The sequence below is a fragment of the Ambystoma mexicanum genome, chromosome 1q, assembly GCF_040938575.1.
Source record: "Ambystoma mexicanum isolate Mex_15411 chromosome 1q, UKY_AmexF1_1, whole genome shotgun sequence".
NCBI lineage: Eukaryota > Metazoa > Chordata > Amphibia > Caudata > Ambystomatidae > Ambystoma > Ambystoma mexicanum.
The window spans coordinates 14,340,363-14,356,248 of record NC_090922.1 but is presented as its reverse complement, the minus strand read 5'-3'; the positions used below and the strand labels follow the sequence as shown (position 1 = coordinate 14,356,248).

At 49.1% G+C, this 15,886-nt stretch overlaps 1 protein-coding gene across 3 annotated transcripts in view; it reads right to left on the bottom strand.

Moving 5' to 3' along the window:
- Positions 1–541: 541 nt before the first annotated feature.
- Positions 542–15,886, bottom strand: part of KIRREL1 (kirre like nephrin family adhesion molecule 1) — a 2,247,154-nt gene continuing 2,231,809 nt past the window's right edge. For all 3 annotated transcript variants that reach the window (XM_069635419.1, XM_069635420.1, XM_069635421.1), the window contains one exon: positions 542–2,888. In XM_069635419.1, coding sequence (XP_069491520.1) covers positions 2,418–2,888 — 471 coding nt within the window. In that variant the 3' untranslated portion in view covers positions 542–2,417. The remainder of the gene's footprint in view (positions 2,889–15,886) is intronic.

Sequence of the window (15,886 nt, the reverse complement as noted above, 5' to 3'; positions counted from 1 at the left end):
TCCAGAAGGGACGCGTCCGGTGGTTCATGACAGAAAAGGGGACTGAGGTGTGGTGCCGGAGGGTGGAGTCAGGGCAGCGCATGCTCCCTGGGCCGCACCCCAGCGCACCTCTAAATTTAAATGGGAAGAAGGTTTTTTCTGGTGAAAAAGGTTCTGTCTCCCGTTACTTGGAAGGGACACCCATGCAGTATGGAGGAAAGGGGACGGGACGTAAGAGTAAAATAAATACTAGCATGTAGGAGAGGTGCCAGAGCCAATCAGATGTCTCAGAGTGCAGGCACTTTCTTCCCATACCACACCATGCAAATGGAAGGGGGTTCTATCTTTTCCAATGGGGCTCCTGTTCACCTTTTCCTTGGCAGCCATTGTTGTCCATCTCTTTCGGTTCAAGCTAAGTGAGCTCTGATTGTTAAAGCTGCTCTGTTTGGAAAGGTGAATCTTGAACCAACGTGGAAGCAAAACGCTTTTTCAAAGAGATGTGGGGCAATGTTGACTAATTAAGTGTAAGATCAGACTAAACCATGAAATAAGCACAGTAAACTTTACTTCATCCCTAATGGTTTTTAATTTTATGGATATTCCCAAATTTGAAATAATATTATCTTCTTTATGGTAATGAACATGCCTATTCTGTGATGATTGTTGTTTATATGCAACGAAAAATTCCAGATTTTAAAAAGAGTTGACTTTTTGGTCCAGTTTGGTTCCTTAACTATTGCCAATACATAAAAATAAGCACTTGCTGAAACATGATATGCAAACTAGACTTCCTAGCGACCTTGATCATGCAAGCTACCAACACAAAAGCTGGGCTAGTGGGACATGGATGAGTGATCGAGCAGCAGTAAACCATCTTTCAAACCTGGATAGGACAGTGTAGTCAGGGCAAATTCGTAGTATGCCGCTCATACATTCACGGCTATTATCAACATTACAAATAATAATTAAAAAACACTCATTGGTCAAATAAAGCTTCAATATCAAGGCACACGCAGTAGACCCAACAAAGGATTCTGGTTGGTCCATTCTAAGAGAAAACATTACATAGAATAATCATATTAATTGTAGATGAAAATAATTAAAATACTTGGGCTGGGAACCACAACTTAATTACATTCATGGACAGAAACATATGTTGCTATAGTAACAGAGAGCTTCCTTTCATTGTTTCTTGGGCCCTTCCTACTTAATCCGACACTTCTTTAAGGAAGACCACACGTCTTTAGCACTGAAAGAAATTAGCAGTATGGGTTATGGAAGACATCATGTTCATACTCCATTCTTTTAAATCTGAACCAGCCAAGTATATGTCCTTTTTGGAATGTTTTGACGTTTCTCTCCAAGGTTTCCTTGCAGAACTTTGGTTCAACACTGTCACAGTACACGTTTCAGATAATCATTGCAGGAATGGCTAATCAAAGTGTCCCTCTTCAATTGTAATCATCATTCAGAAACCTACTGCTCCTGTTAGATTCAAAAGCAATGAAGGGGATGGGACAAAGCAAAGCTAGGTAATATTCTGATCACTAAATTTAGAATGTTTTCATTTAGGAGGTGAAAACAAAGCACTTCACGTATGCCTCGTGGTCTATGATCTAATTATTAGACATATCTGAGGCATTTCATACCCCAGAGAGGTTGTCTGTAAATTCTGTGGCCACTCCTCTGTTTTTCCCGTACCACTTCACTTTAGAAAATGTAAAACATCAGTGATGATAAGAAAGACAGTCAAATTAGCTCAATGCAAAGAAAAACGTATACCAACAGCATGGGTGTGCACTATCTCCCTAAGAAATGCTGCCCAATAGCCATTGACCACCAAAAGAACCCCATGTGCTTAGCCTAACTCCATGTTCCCCCAAAGAAAGCCATGTTTGAGTTGTAACCAGGGTGATGATTGTCATTACAGCAAGACGGTATCATGGAGCGGGTCGTACCGTTCGAACACTGCAGTGCATGCTAGGAATTCTAGTGCACTGTGGCTACCTTTCCACAGCATTTACCTGCTTTTGACTGCTCACTGAAATACTAGAATTGGGTGACATACGAATTTAGAAAGAAACAAGTCTTCGTAAAGAGATGGAGTCTTTCAAGTCACATCACAAGATATATACTTGATGATAAAAGCAGTGATGCTTGAAAGAAAGTTCAGGGATAGCAAAGCTCATTCTGGGCCTTCAATTGTGACTGCATAAGTTGGCTTTTGTCAACTGGGCATTTCCACTGAGGACTGAAGGACATTTCTAAAATTAAGACAGGCTGATCTCAGAGTATCCAGGCCAGTTGAAAGGACAGAGTGTGCTCCTCCCGGTGTCCCTTAATACTGCCCTTTTCACAGTTAACCATCTCAGAAATAAATCCCCTTCCTTTCTGTATCCATTCTTCATTATCCTCAGAAGAACCACTTTTGTTTCTCCTCAGACGTGCGTTTGCATCCTCTGTTGGAAGCGCTGTCCATAGTCTGAATTCTGTGAAGTGTAGGAATACCGTGTGGCACTGGCATATTTCCCAATAGGGTCAAATGTATCGAATGATCCCCGGTCCACGTTGGGTGTAGGTTGTTGTGAATAACCCAAGCGGTAAGTTGGATAGCCAGTACTTGTTGGAAAAGCATGTGGTCCAAACTTCTCATAGTTCTCATAAGAGAGTTGGCTGGTAGTATCTGCTGCTGCAGGCGCCACAGAGGGTGTAGAGTCTGCACTGTAATCTGTAGTAGGGCCCCTGCTGTAAGTATTGAGCTGTGCATAGCCGCTGGAATGGGAAAGGCGAGAAGAAGGTCGTGTTTCATACCGTGCTGTCCCTGACGTACGATAGTCATTGTAGAGAACAGTGCGTGCATTGGGGCGGTCATCATGAGCACGCACATTGTAGTATCCATTGGTGGGGTCCTGTAAGGACAAGAGCGTATTAAGATAAGTTATGAACAAGTCCAAATATGCAGTATAGCAGATTAATTTGCATTGTTAGGAAATTCCCTAATGTGTACAGCGAGTCATAGGCAGAAGCAGCTTAGTATACAATAATTCATCATAATTACATGCTGGGCAAGCATAAGCAGTTTATCTACATCTGAAAACTGACATCAAAGTCAACCCCAACTTTCATGTGAGTTTTCAGATGTCTTCACTGGCTCCTGCTTGCTGCACGGATTAAATTCAAATCTCTTTGCATCATCCACAAGGCTGTCTGGGCCCGGGGACCACATTATCTTCAACTTTACCTCTCTAAATACTCCCCTAGACCACTTTGCTCCTCTCGCACCAACTCCTTGGTGTCAAGCGTTTTGCTAAGCAGAGAGCCGCTCACTTTCCTCTGCGGGCTCCCTCCTCTGCAATAGCCCCCCCCCCTGCGCCTTGAGCAGGATCTTCTCAAATTCCAGAAGCTCCTTAAGACTTTCCTCTTTTCCTCCTCCTTCCCCTTCTCTCCACCGCTTATCTCACAGTTGCTGAATTGGTGTCCTTGGCCCTTATGCATCTTCGGGGTCTTGACCTCCCACACTAGTTCTTCATAGCTCATCTTTCCACAGCACTTTCCATCTGCATACCCTCCGCTCTGGAGACTCACATTTACACCTCTTGCGACCCAGGCCGTGTAGCACTCAACACTCTAGAACTTTGTCCATGGCTCACCAACGAGCTCGGACTCCTCACCACTTACCCCCCCACCTTCCTTTCTGCACTTGCATATTCTGAATTCTCACAAGGCATAGTAGGTTTGTCCCCCCTCCCTCTTCCCTCTCTGCGCTTAAATATTGTGTTGTAATGTTGTAATTGTACTTCCCACCCTCCCTCCCTGCCCTGTGGGTGCTTTGAAACAGTACATTCATATTGTATAAGCACCTAACAAGCAAACAATAAATAAATAAGAAGCAATGGCATAATGTATGAACTGTGACTGGTATATGTTCTTAGTGCTGTTCGCATGAAAGATGCACATTCATTCTGGGCATGCTCCAAATATAGAGCAGGTCTCCTAAATGTGTGTGTCGTAGGAGCACATGGCGTAGGAAAACGTGTTGTAGGAGAACTTTTAATAGTGTATAGTAGGACCATGTGTCGCAGGAGCACATGTAGCATATGTCGTAGGAATGTGGGTCGTAGGAGAGTGTCATAAAGAGTGTTTGCTGTTAGAGCATGTGGTGTAGGACTTGCATAGTGTATGAAGTGTAAAACGCCTGTGCTTGTTTATACTGTTTGCGCAGATTGATTACATCTGAAAGCTGACATGAGTATTTAGAAGAAGCAATCGTTTAGATACAAACTGTCCTGAGAACGTGAGCTTCAAGTGTATCAAAGACGCACATGCATTCTGGGCATGCACCAAATATAATATATAGAGCATGTCTCCCAAAAGCGCATGCCAAAGGAGCGCGTGTTGTAGGAGTGTGTGTCGTAAGAGTGTGTGGTAAGAGGCCAGCCCTCTCTTTCATGTGAATTTTCAGGAGATTACAATTGCATAATGTATGCAGAGTGACACTCCTACATGTCTTTGTACAGTTTGTGCATATTAATAGAAGTATGATCTGCATATTTCATACAAAGGGCCTCATCACGATTTTGGCGGTAACCCTTAAATCCGGCTGTAGCGCTATTGCCGTCGGATTTAAGGGTCCGCCAAATCAGGGCTTCGGCGGATTTCGCCTCAGCTCTGAGCTGGGGGGAAATCCACTGAAAATTCGCGCTATTACCGCCGGCGGGAAATCCGCCAGCGGTATTAGCGCGAAGATTCCCCATTGAGCCCAATGGGCAATGGGGCATTCCCGAATGGGCTCAGTGGGGAATGGGGACTTACATTACCGCTGAACTCGTGATCCGGCGCTATAAGCACCGGGGAGTTCGGCGGTAGGGCTAATACCGCCCGCGCTAATAGCGTTACCGCCCAAGTCGTGATGAGGCCCAACATGTTTTGTTATATCAGTTTATTGAAGGACCACTAGCCATGGCTAGTGACCACGGCCACTGTACATGTTCCACCAACAGGTTTCTTTAGGACCCACTAGCCATGACCTTTGGCTGTGGCCACCGTACATGTTCCAACTATGTTTCCTTGGGGCACACTATCCTTCAGCCCTGTCCCACGGAAAATTTAAAACACTAGGTTTCTTTCAAACCCATTAGCCTTTGGCATATATAGGAACATGTATTATAGGAGTGTGTGTTGTAGGAGCATGTACTAGAGAAGTGCATGTCGTAGGAGCATGTTATAGAAGTGTATGTCATAAGAGTGTGTGTGGTAGGAATGTGTGGTAGGTGCATGTGTTGTAGGTGCATGTGAGAGCATGTGTCATACGTCACATGTGTAGTAGGTGATAGAAACATGTAAAATAGGAGTGTGTGTTGCAGGAGCAAGTGTTATAGAAGCACGTGTGTAAGAGCAAGTATCATAGGAGCACATGTAGGATTGTGCATCATTAAAGTGTGCGGGAAAGTGTGTGTCATAAGGGTGTGTCTTGTAGGAGCGTGGGTTATAGAAGCATGTGACATAGCAGCATGTGTCATAGGTGCACGCTGTGTGTACAGATCGTAAGCAAAGAACAAGTTACTTTCTTACCTGGTAACGTTCTTTCGATGGGATGGTCTGACGACGTATTCCATATCTATAACATGAAATCACGACAGCTGTGCTGCTTCGGAAACTTTTTTCGGCGTCTGCGTCCTGCGTCGATGACGTCGATGCGCCGTCGTCGAGGACCTCCTCCGACGTCGACGTCATCCGATGTGATAAGTAGGACGCACGACACCCGTACCCTCAGTTGTAGTTTTTTCCCCCAGAACGTGTGACATTAGTCAACTGCCAGTCAGACACCAAGCCTTGCGGAACGTAAGCTGCAATCGAAAAGAAATTCTAAAGCGGGGAAGGCAGGGAGGGAGCGATATGGAATAAGTCGTCAGACCATCCCATCGAAAGAACGTTACCAGGTAAGAAAGTAACTTGTTCTTCGAGGGGATTGGGTCCTCTGACGTATTCCATATCTATGACAGACTCCCAAAGCAGTACCAGAGCAAGGAGGAGGGAAAGAATTTAGAATCAAAATTTAGAATTGCCAATCAAATAGCAGAGCAAAGGACCGCCTTGCCAAAGGCCAGATCCTGTCCTCGGATGGAATCGAGGGAATAGTGACGTACAAATGTATGTACTGAAGCCCAGGTGGCTGCATCACAGATGTTGCGAATAGGAACACCCCTCTGCAGGGCAGTAGATGCAGCCATACCACTGGTAGAATGGGCCCACAAGCCAGCCGGTGGGTCCTTACCCGCCAAGCGGTAACACTCCGAGATGGCCAAAATAATCCAGCGAGACAAAGTCTGTTTCGTCACAGCTTGTCCCAAACGCTTTCCAGCGTAACCAATAAAGAGTTGATCGTCCACTCTGACCCGGGACATGCGTGAAACATAAAAGCTTAAAGCTCTCCTAGGATCAAGCCTATGGAGCCTCTCCTCTTCCTTACCAGGATGCGGAGGAGGATAGAATGCCTAAAGAACAACCTTCTCGGCCAAATGAAATTCCGTCACTACCTTCGGAAGAAAAGAAGGACAAACTCTAAGGACAACCCTGTCCTTGTGAAATACAGTGAAGGGTGGCTTAACTGAAAGTGCCTGTAACTCACTCACTCTGCAAGCGGAAGTAACCGCAACTAAAAACACAGTTTTCAGAGTTAACAGCCTCAAAGGGCAAGAATGTAAAGGCTCAAACGGAGCACCCATAAGAAACTTAAGAACAAGGTTTAAATCCCAACCGGGCACCAGGAAAGGTGACGGAGGGAACACATTAGTGAGCCCTTTCAGAAACTGTGAAATTAAAGGGATTTTAAAGTAGTAACACTCTTCAGACGAGCGCTTAAAGATGGACAGCCGGTCGGCCACCAGAGGGCGCACGGATGGACACGATCTCCGTGTAGGCTCCACGCAAGGGTCCCGAAAAGTGGGTTGAGCCCCCACCACGAGACCCCCGCCGGCCGCAACACCGATGGAACCCGGCATCGGAAGTGTCCAGGCATCAACTGGAGCAGACCCGACAAAAATCGGAGCCCGCTTCGCGGAGAAATCCTCTCCTGCGACCTACGTTGAGTGAGCGCAGACGGGGCCTACGAGCTGCCATCGCACGCTGTGCCGAGATACGCGCGGCTTCGTGGAGCGCGTTATAACGTGCACTCTAGTTCTTGCTGGGGACCGCTATAAGTTATGTGCACACATGGCCCCATAAATCATACCTCATGGTGGCGCGGTCCCCAAGGATGAGCCCGCACTCGCGAGGCTCAGAAATGAGTGGCCCAGTCCCCGGCCCTCGCGTACAGTCTGCCCCGGACTACGCAACAATCCTGACCCTCAGCGGTCCGACAATAGTTATCCCCGGCCCGCAGTGGTTCCTTGCGGGTGGACATTCCATACGCGCCCAGAGCAGGCCCTTCCATGGACCACGGCGTAGCTGCCGCATCGGACCCGGACAGCACGCATCAAAGCCCGGCGGCCGCCGCTGACATTTGCACCCCGGTGGCGGTGGAAGGTGGCGATTGGGATCCATCACGACGCCTCGTTGTCTTGCCGCCCGCTCTGCGCAGATAGCTCTCCCTCGAGCGAGCCCATGTGGAGGAGAGGCGCCTGAACTCTTTTGGGACAGCTGCATCCCCGTACCAGGACACCGAGACTGCGCACATTGCGCAACGCAGAGCTCCCCATCTCGAATCTCTCCCAGGCCATTATGGGCTGAGGGTTGGGCCCCTGGTACGCAGGGCGTGTGCCCTCCCCGGCCTCCACTGCGACCCTAAGGCCTATCGTCTCTACACCCTGCCTGGCCTGGACCCTGTGCACGAGGAATTCCTGAGGAGGCCGCAAGCACTTCTTGGAAGGGGTTCTTACACAGGGGTTGCCACCCTCGACCTCTCCTCTGCTCCCCAGTATTGGGCATCCCAGGATACCACCATGAAGCCCTAATTCCAGTGCTTTGGAGCATATTAAAGGTTTTACTAGCTGTTGGATCCCCTCACAACATCCTTCCCTGCGTCATTGGGATCCCGTTACCCATGGACCCTAAGGGCAAACTGGCAAAGTATAAGTTCGTCCCACCTCAGGAAGATCCGAAGTGCTGCATCGAGCAAGCGATGTTGTCCCAGGGGTCAGACGCCGCTGCAACCAAAGGGGATGTCGCTGATTTACTTACAGAGATGAGGAGCATGAGGGCAGATATAGGAGGTAGGATTGACAAAATCACTCAAAGGATGGACAAAATGGAGGACAGAGTGGAACAGGTCGAACACAATCAAACCTCTTTAAACACGCTGGAAGCCCAGATGGATCATCGCATTGCGGAAATTGAACACAGGGAAGAGGAAATACGATTAAAGGTGGACGATCTTGAAAACAGAGAACGCTGTAACAACAAACGCGTCCACGGCATCCCCGAAAAGGAAGGCAAAACTGATTTGGATCTGAAACAAACCCTCCATAACATCCTAAAGCTCCTCTTCAAGGACGATCTGATAGATGAGCCAAAAATCGATCGCATCCACAGAGCGGGAGGCAGAGCAGGGGGCCCGCGCTCAGTCCTAGCCAGATTTCATAACTATGCGGACAGGGCCCGGATCTTGGAAAAAGCCAGACATGCCCCGTTGCTCTCCATGGGTGACGCAACCGTCTCTCTTTATCAGGACTTATCATCACTCACGCTTGCTTTGAGGAGGAAATGCTCCCCGATTACGAAGATGCTGAAGGATATAGGAACCAGATACCGGTGGGGCTACCCGTTCTCACTCACCTTTGAATGGCAGGGCTCGACAATAAAGCTGGCTTCGGAAAAGGAAATGCAGAATGTATAGCTGATCTCCTGGGCGACCAGGCAGAGGGCCCCTCCCATGGAGAATCAAAAAGGGAGGAAGGTGAATGGCATTCTAAGGGTCCCCGCCGTAGGCGGATCCAGGAAATTTCAGAGAATGAATAACTCACAGGACATGGAACATTAGCCTGGACACCAGACTGGCATGCTGAAATGCTTGAGGCAATGGACCCTTATACTGAGTATTAAGGCTTGATCAGGCCACCTGGGCATTGCCCAGGGTGGCACGAAGCCAGGCGGGTGTGTCGGCCGGGATGGAGCCTGCACGACATACATCATTTTTGCACCGGACTCCCTCGACACACCCCTAGATTACAATATGTTAATCCTCTCGTATGCATGGTGCACCTGGTCATGCATGCACGAGGCGCCCAGAGAAGGATATGAGGTAATATCCACGCTGTGATGACGCCTTTGTGGGGATCGATATTAAGATTCTGATTTTTGAATTGTTGATGTTGGTATATGAGCTGTTGGTTGGGGGCTCACTGTTATATATGTCTATATTACGATAGGACCGCTTGTTTTTGCGGTCCCCATTGGTGGTCCGAGATCGACTGGGTGATGTTAACCCGGACGGGTCGGGCGCCGAACATAGATGGGATAGGGGGGGGAGGGGAGGGAGGGGTGGCAGGGGAACACATATTTTGTCACAGTTCAGACCTGAGGAGCGGGAAAACACAATATGGGTATATAAAGGGGCTTTGTAGAGACTGGACAGGTCCGTTTTTGACCCCTACAGGACTAATCGAGGCCCAATGCAAAGAAAACGAACCACATACTCTAATAAGAAACATGATAAGGGCCTTGAAGCAGACGACTTGAAGCTCACATACTTGTCCATAACTTGAGATGGCTCTCACGCTCTGTACAGACACGATACGTATTTGCACACTTAATGTCAAAGGTTTGAACTCCCCCACAAAAAGATCCATGGTGGCTAGAGAATTCAGGAGATCGAAAATAGATATTCTTTTTCTCCAGGAAACGCGATATCGGAAGGGTGAGGAGAGAAAGATCCCATCGCGGGAAGTTGGGCCCACCTTTTGGAGCTCTGGTATTTTAAAGAAAGCGGGAGTGGGGATTCTGATACGCAAAAGCCTCTGGATGTCAATTCTGGAGACATGGACAGATAAGGAAGGGAGAGCCCTTATAGTCACCGGAAACATATGGGGCACAATAGTCACCCTTGCTACGCTTTACGCACCTAATCAGGGGCAAAACAGATTTCTTCATAAAATTACTGAGAAAGTCTTTGGGATGGCTAGGGGACACACGGTTCTCGGTGGGGATTTCTATACATGGATGGACAGTTCAATGGATAGGTAAACTAAAGCCGATGCAGCAGACCCACCCGGTACCAGAAATGAGGCAGGCATCAAAATAACCCTTGATCTCTTTGGCCTCGCTGATTGCTGGCGCCATTTGCACCCGATGGAAAGAGGCTTCACTTTCCACTCTCTCCCCCATGACACACTCACGCGCATCGATTACATCTTCCTCTCAGAACACCTCTTGCGCACTTTGCAGGCGGCCACTATACACCCCTCTGCATGGACGGATCACGATATGGTGATGGTGGATATATCCTGGAATGGTCTGGCCCCCCCGAAACACCAAATGGAGATGTAATGACTCCTTATGGGCTGATTCGGTCTTCAGGGAAACTTTCGAAACCGAGATCAAGCAATTCTTTATTACCAATGACACTGGGGAAGTTGGGAAGACAAACGTGTGGGAGGCCGCTAAGGTAACTTTGAGGGGAGTACTTATTAAGGAAGGAGCCGATAAAAAAAGAGAACGTGCCCTGATAGAGAAAGGCATTAGGGAGAGGCTCGGGAAGGCTCAAGATATGGCACAGTCCTCTCCATCTGAGAGATCCAAGTATATCGCTGAAGTCAGACGTCTCAGGAAAGAGTTGAAAATACTTATTGCGGGCTAAACAGCCCAGACCTTACAGTACCTTAAACAAAAACATTATGAGAAGGGTGACAAGGCTGACTGACGCCCTGTTGGCAGCCCGTCTTCGTGCACAGAAGGCGGAGAGATGGGTTGACTTAATTGAAAGAACGGATGGTACCCTCACGGACAGGATAGTCACATCCCCCGAAGACATACAGGAAGCATTTGCCTACTTTTACGAAGACTTATACACGTGCGACCCCCCCCCCCCCATGTAGGAAGTATAGACACATACTTGAAGGAAACACGGATCCCCACACTCACATCCACGGAGGCAGCGTCCCTAGATACGCCAGTCTCGGAGGAGGAAGTTACAGACGCTATCAAGAGATTGACAGCGGGAAAGGCCCCGGGCGATGACGGATTCACGCTCAGGTTTTACAAGACGTTCTCCCCCCTCATTGCCCCCTTTCTTGCATCCATGTTTAATCACATCTTTGACACAGGCCAAGCACCTCTGTCCTTTTCACAAGCCCTTCTTGCTGTTATTCCAAAAGAAGGTCGGGATCCCAGGTACTGTAGCTCCTACCGTCCCATCTCCCTCCTCAACATCGATGCTAAGGTATACGCTAGAGTGATTGCGGCTCGGCTTGAAACACACCTCCCTAGGCTGATACACTCCGACCAGGTTGGATTTGTCCTTGGAAGACAGGGCACGGACACTATGAGGAAAACGCTGCACTTAATCCATGAAGCACAGGAAATGCAGGGGGACCCGTCCCTTCTGTCCTTAGATGCCGAGAAGGCTTTTGACCGGGTCTCATGGGATTTTCTAGAAAGGGTATTGGTGTCATATGTGCTGGGACCAAAACTCTGCCGTGCCATTAAAGCACTGTACAGTTCCCCCACAACATCAGTGACGGTGAACGGAGGCTATTCTCGTTGGTTTCCCCTGGAAAGGGGGACAAGGCAGGGCTGTCCACTGTCAGCGATCCTATTTGTAATGTCACTTGAGACATTGGCGCAAAAGTTGAGAAATGATAATAGAGTAAAGGGTATCACAGTAGGCGATCTAGAATACAAACTGGGCCTTAGAATCGGTCCCGGCTGCGCTCAGCATAATTGAAGAATATGGCGAGCTGGCGGGTCTGAAAATTAATACAGGGAAATCTGTCCTTCTCCCGATTGATAGATGTAGAGATTCTGAGGCCGAATGCTTCGCCCCCTTGGGAGTAAAAGTCAGCCTCACCACACTCCGATACCTGGGCATCAACGTCACCCGTGATCTGGGATCCCTATATGGGGCCAACTTCCCCCCATTGTCACTAGCTCTTCAAAAAGATGTCCAAAGGTGGTCCAAGCCTCAATTACCTAATAGCGTTAAATCTCACCCTATTATAGGCACAATATGGTCAATATGGAAACCGGGCAAGAAAATGGTGGGAGTCACGACATGGCCCTCTCCCCTGGGACATCTTTGGTCACCCAGGATTCGCGATGCAATTCCTGAACCGGGAAGTTAGGAAACCTGGTACCAGGCGGGGCTAGAGAGGGCAGGCCAATTACGCCGAAATGGCTCTTTTATAACCATTCAGGAATTACAAGAGGCCCTTGGCATAGGTACGCTCTCGGTCTTCCTGTATCTGAGACTCAAGGGGGTAATGACTAGACCAATATGGAAAGAACAGTTACAGAGAGATCTTACCCCGTTTGAGAGAATCCTTGACTTATGCACGGGCTCCAGAGGTTTGATAAGTGCTATGTACCTGGCATTGATTGAAATTGATATTAAACCCTCCCTGGCGCTCAAAGGCAGATGGGAATCAGATATGGGTCGGCAAATCTCACCAAAGCTATGGTTGCAAATATGCAGACGAACGGCGAAATCTTCCTTATCATGTCAGTATAAATTACATGCCATTAAGTTATTATATAGATGGCAATACGACCCAATCCGGCTTGCCAAAATGTACCAGGGAGTAAGCCCACATTGTTGGAGGGGATGTGGGAAGTGGGCCGATTACTGGCATATGTGGTGGGGATGTGCACTGGTTCAAACCTATTGGTCAGAGGTCCTTAGCTGGATCAGGGACCTAGATGGGGAGAACAGAGAGAAGCAACCACTGCTCATTTTGTTTGCCCTAATTGAATCAGATGACAAGATTGTGAAGGCAGGCAAGATGGTGCAGGGTCTCCTGATGGCTGCACGAGCATGTCTTACCATGACATGGAAAAGGCCCGCACTCCCCAGCAAAACTGAATGGCTGGCGGTCGCATTGAGCATTTATAGAATGGAATGCATGACTGCAGCCTTATACGGAGATCGTGCTATTGTTCAGAACGCCTGGTCTGAGTTTCGATCCGCATATGCTTCGTGAAAGGATTGTGTGCAAAACACTGTTGAGTTTCGTGTCAATTTGGTTTATCGCATGAAGAGTCTGTTGTACTGGAACTTTGAATCATTGTGCGCCTTCTTTGCCCGAAGCCACGAGTACAATGGCGGTTTATTGGTATTATTTAATGCTTTCTTCGTCCCCAGGTCTGAGTTTATGTGAGGGGGGTGGGGGGTGGGACATAATGAGAAACATAGAATGGGTTTTGTTGTTCCCTCCTGTTAATTATCTGATTTCTAAAGACTCTACACACGATATATGAGAATGTAATTCACTGTATAGGCTCGCCTTTTTGAACCACGAGATGTAACTTGCATATATTTGAATGTCAAACTTTTACAAAACCAATAAAATTGAAATTTAAAAAAAAAAAAAGATGGACCGCGCCGCCAGGTAACCTTTAATGGTACCCACTTGCAAGCCCCTGTGGGCCAAAGAAAGTAAAAAGGACAAAACCAAGGGGATGTCACATGCAAAAGGATCCACATTCTGAACTCTGCACCAGTCGCAGAACTTACGCCAACGGCAACGGTACAGAGACTTTGTTGCTGGCCTTCGGGCCGAGAGCAACACCTCCATCACGTCTTCAGGGAGGTCCCAATCCTTATACCTCAACCTTTCAGAAGCCAAGCGTGAAGGTTGAGGGATCTGACCTCTGGATGGAGAACCTGACCCCCCTCCCGTGAGAGCAGATCGTCTCGGTAGGGAAGACGAAGTGGAGGGCAGATGGACAAGTCGAGAAGGTCCGGGTACCACGTCCTCCGAGCCCACGCCGGAGCAATGAGGATTATCCGGGAACCGAACTTCCGTAACCTCTGCAGCACTTGCGGGATGATGGGGACTGGAGGAAACGCGTACAGCAGCAGGAATGACCACTCCACCACAAACGCGTCTCCTAAGGCTCCTTTTGGAGGAAATTCCCGCAAGCAGAACCTCTTGCACTTCCGGTTGACACTGGAGGCAAAGAGATCCACTTGAGGGGTCCCCCAAAGGGCGAAGATCTCCAGGAGAATCTCCTGAGCCAACTCCCACTCGTGAGAGATTGTGCTCTGCCTGCTCAGAGCGTCCGCCGTCACGTTTTCGTCTCCGGCCAGATGAACTGCCGAGATCGAAACTTCCTGCTGGATGGCCCAGAACTCGAGTTGCATCGCCTCCCTGCACAGAGGAAGTGACCCTGCCCCCCCTTTTTGTTGAGGTAGTGCATGGCCACTGTGTTGTCCGTCAGGATCAGGACATACTTTCCTCGCACAGTCGGGAGAAAAGCCTTCAGGGCTAACCTGACGGCCCTCAGCTCCAACAGATTGATATGGAGTCTGGACTCCGACGGAGACCAACGACCGCTGACTGTCAGCCCGTTGGCATGAGCTCCCCATCCCGTGAGGGATGCATCCGTCACGATCCTCACCTCCGGCCAGGGAAGCCAAAATGGAGCCCCCTTCATCAAGTTGCCTTCAACGGCCCACCACAGAAGGTCCCGGGCGACAGAGGGCGGCACCTGAACCGGGTCCGACATCCTGCCGGAGGACTGCGACCATTACATCTTGATTGCCCACTGCAAAGATCTCATCCGCAGGCGAGCCTCTGGCACCAGAAAAATGCAGGATGCCATGAGGCCGAGCAACCTCAAGAACTCGAACGCTGGCAGCGTCTGGCATGCTGAAACTTGTGCACCATCTGCTGAATGTGAAGAGCCCTCACCTGGGGAGGAAAACACTGCCCCAGGGAAGTGTCGAGCACTGCTCCGATGTACTGGAGACGCTGTGTTGGCGTCAAATGGGACTTCTTTAAATTGAGGGAGAAGCCCAGCCTGTGAAGGGAGTGGCAGGTGACGGACAGGTGATCCAGGACTTGCTCGGGAGAGCTCCCCCTGATCAACCAATCGTCCAGGTAGGGGTAGACGTGAATCCCCCCTTGCCTGAGATGCGCTGCCACCACCACCATGAGTTTGGTGAAAACCCTCGGGGTGGAGGTCAATCCGAACGGCAGGACCCGAAACTGAAAGTGCGAGTCGCCAACCGCGAACCTCAGGTACTTCTTGTGCTTGGGATGGATCGGCACATGGAAGTAAGCATCCTTGAGGTCGAGAGACACCAATCAGTCCTGAAGCTGAACGGCCTGGAGGACTTGAGAGAGAGTAACCATCTTGAACTTGTCCTTCCTTAGGAGTTTGTTCAAACCGCGCAAGTCCATGATGGGTCTCAATCCCCCGTCTTTCTTCGAAATCAAAAAATAAGGGGAATACCATCCCTTGTTCCTCTCCGCTACAGGCACCAGTTCTATGGCGCCTTTCTCCAGCAGGGCTTGAATTTCCTGCGCAAGGAGCGGATCCAGACTCTGCAAAGAGACGTTCCCCGGTGGATTGTCGCAAGGCCTGTGCCGAAAGGGAAGACAGTAGCAGTGGGTTATGATCTCCAGAACCCACACATCTGAAGTAATGGCATGCCACTCTACAAGATGCTGCGCCAGCCTTCCCCCAATCGGCGAACCATGGGACATGGCCTCATGACTGAGTGGTAGCAGCTGCGGCGTTACCTGAGGGCAAAGAGGCAACTGCCTGAGCGGCTTTGGCACCACGGGTACCCTGTTGTCCACCTCTGGTACCCCTGCGTTGGCCTCTTTGACTGCCAGCTCCTCTCGCTTTACTGAAGGACGAGTAATAGCGAAAGGAACCACCCCTCCATTGCCTAGGACGAAAAGGCGGAGGTTGGCGAACTGCAGCGCCCAACGACTTCGCTGCAGCTTTTGAGGTCTGCAACCTCTCA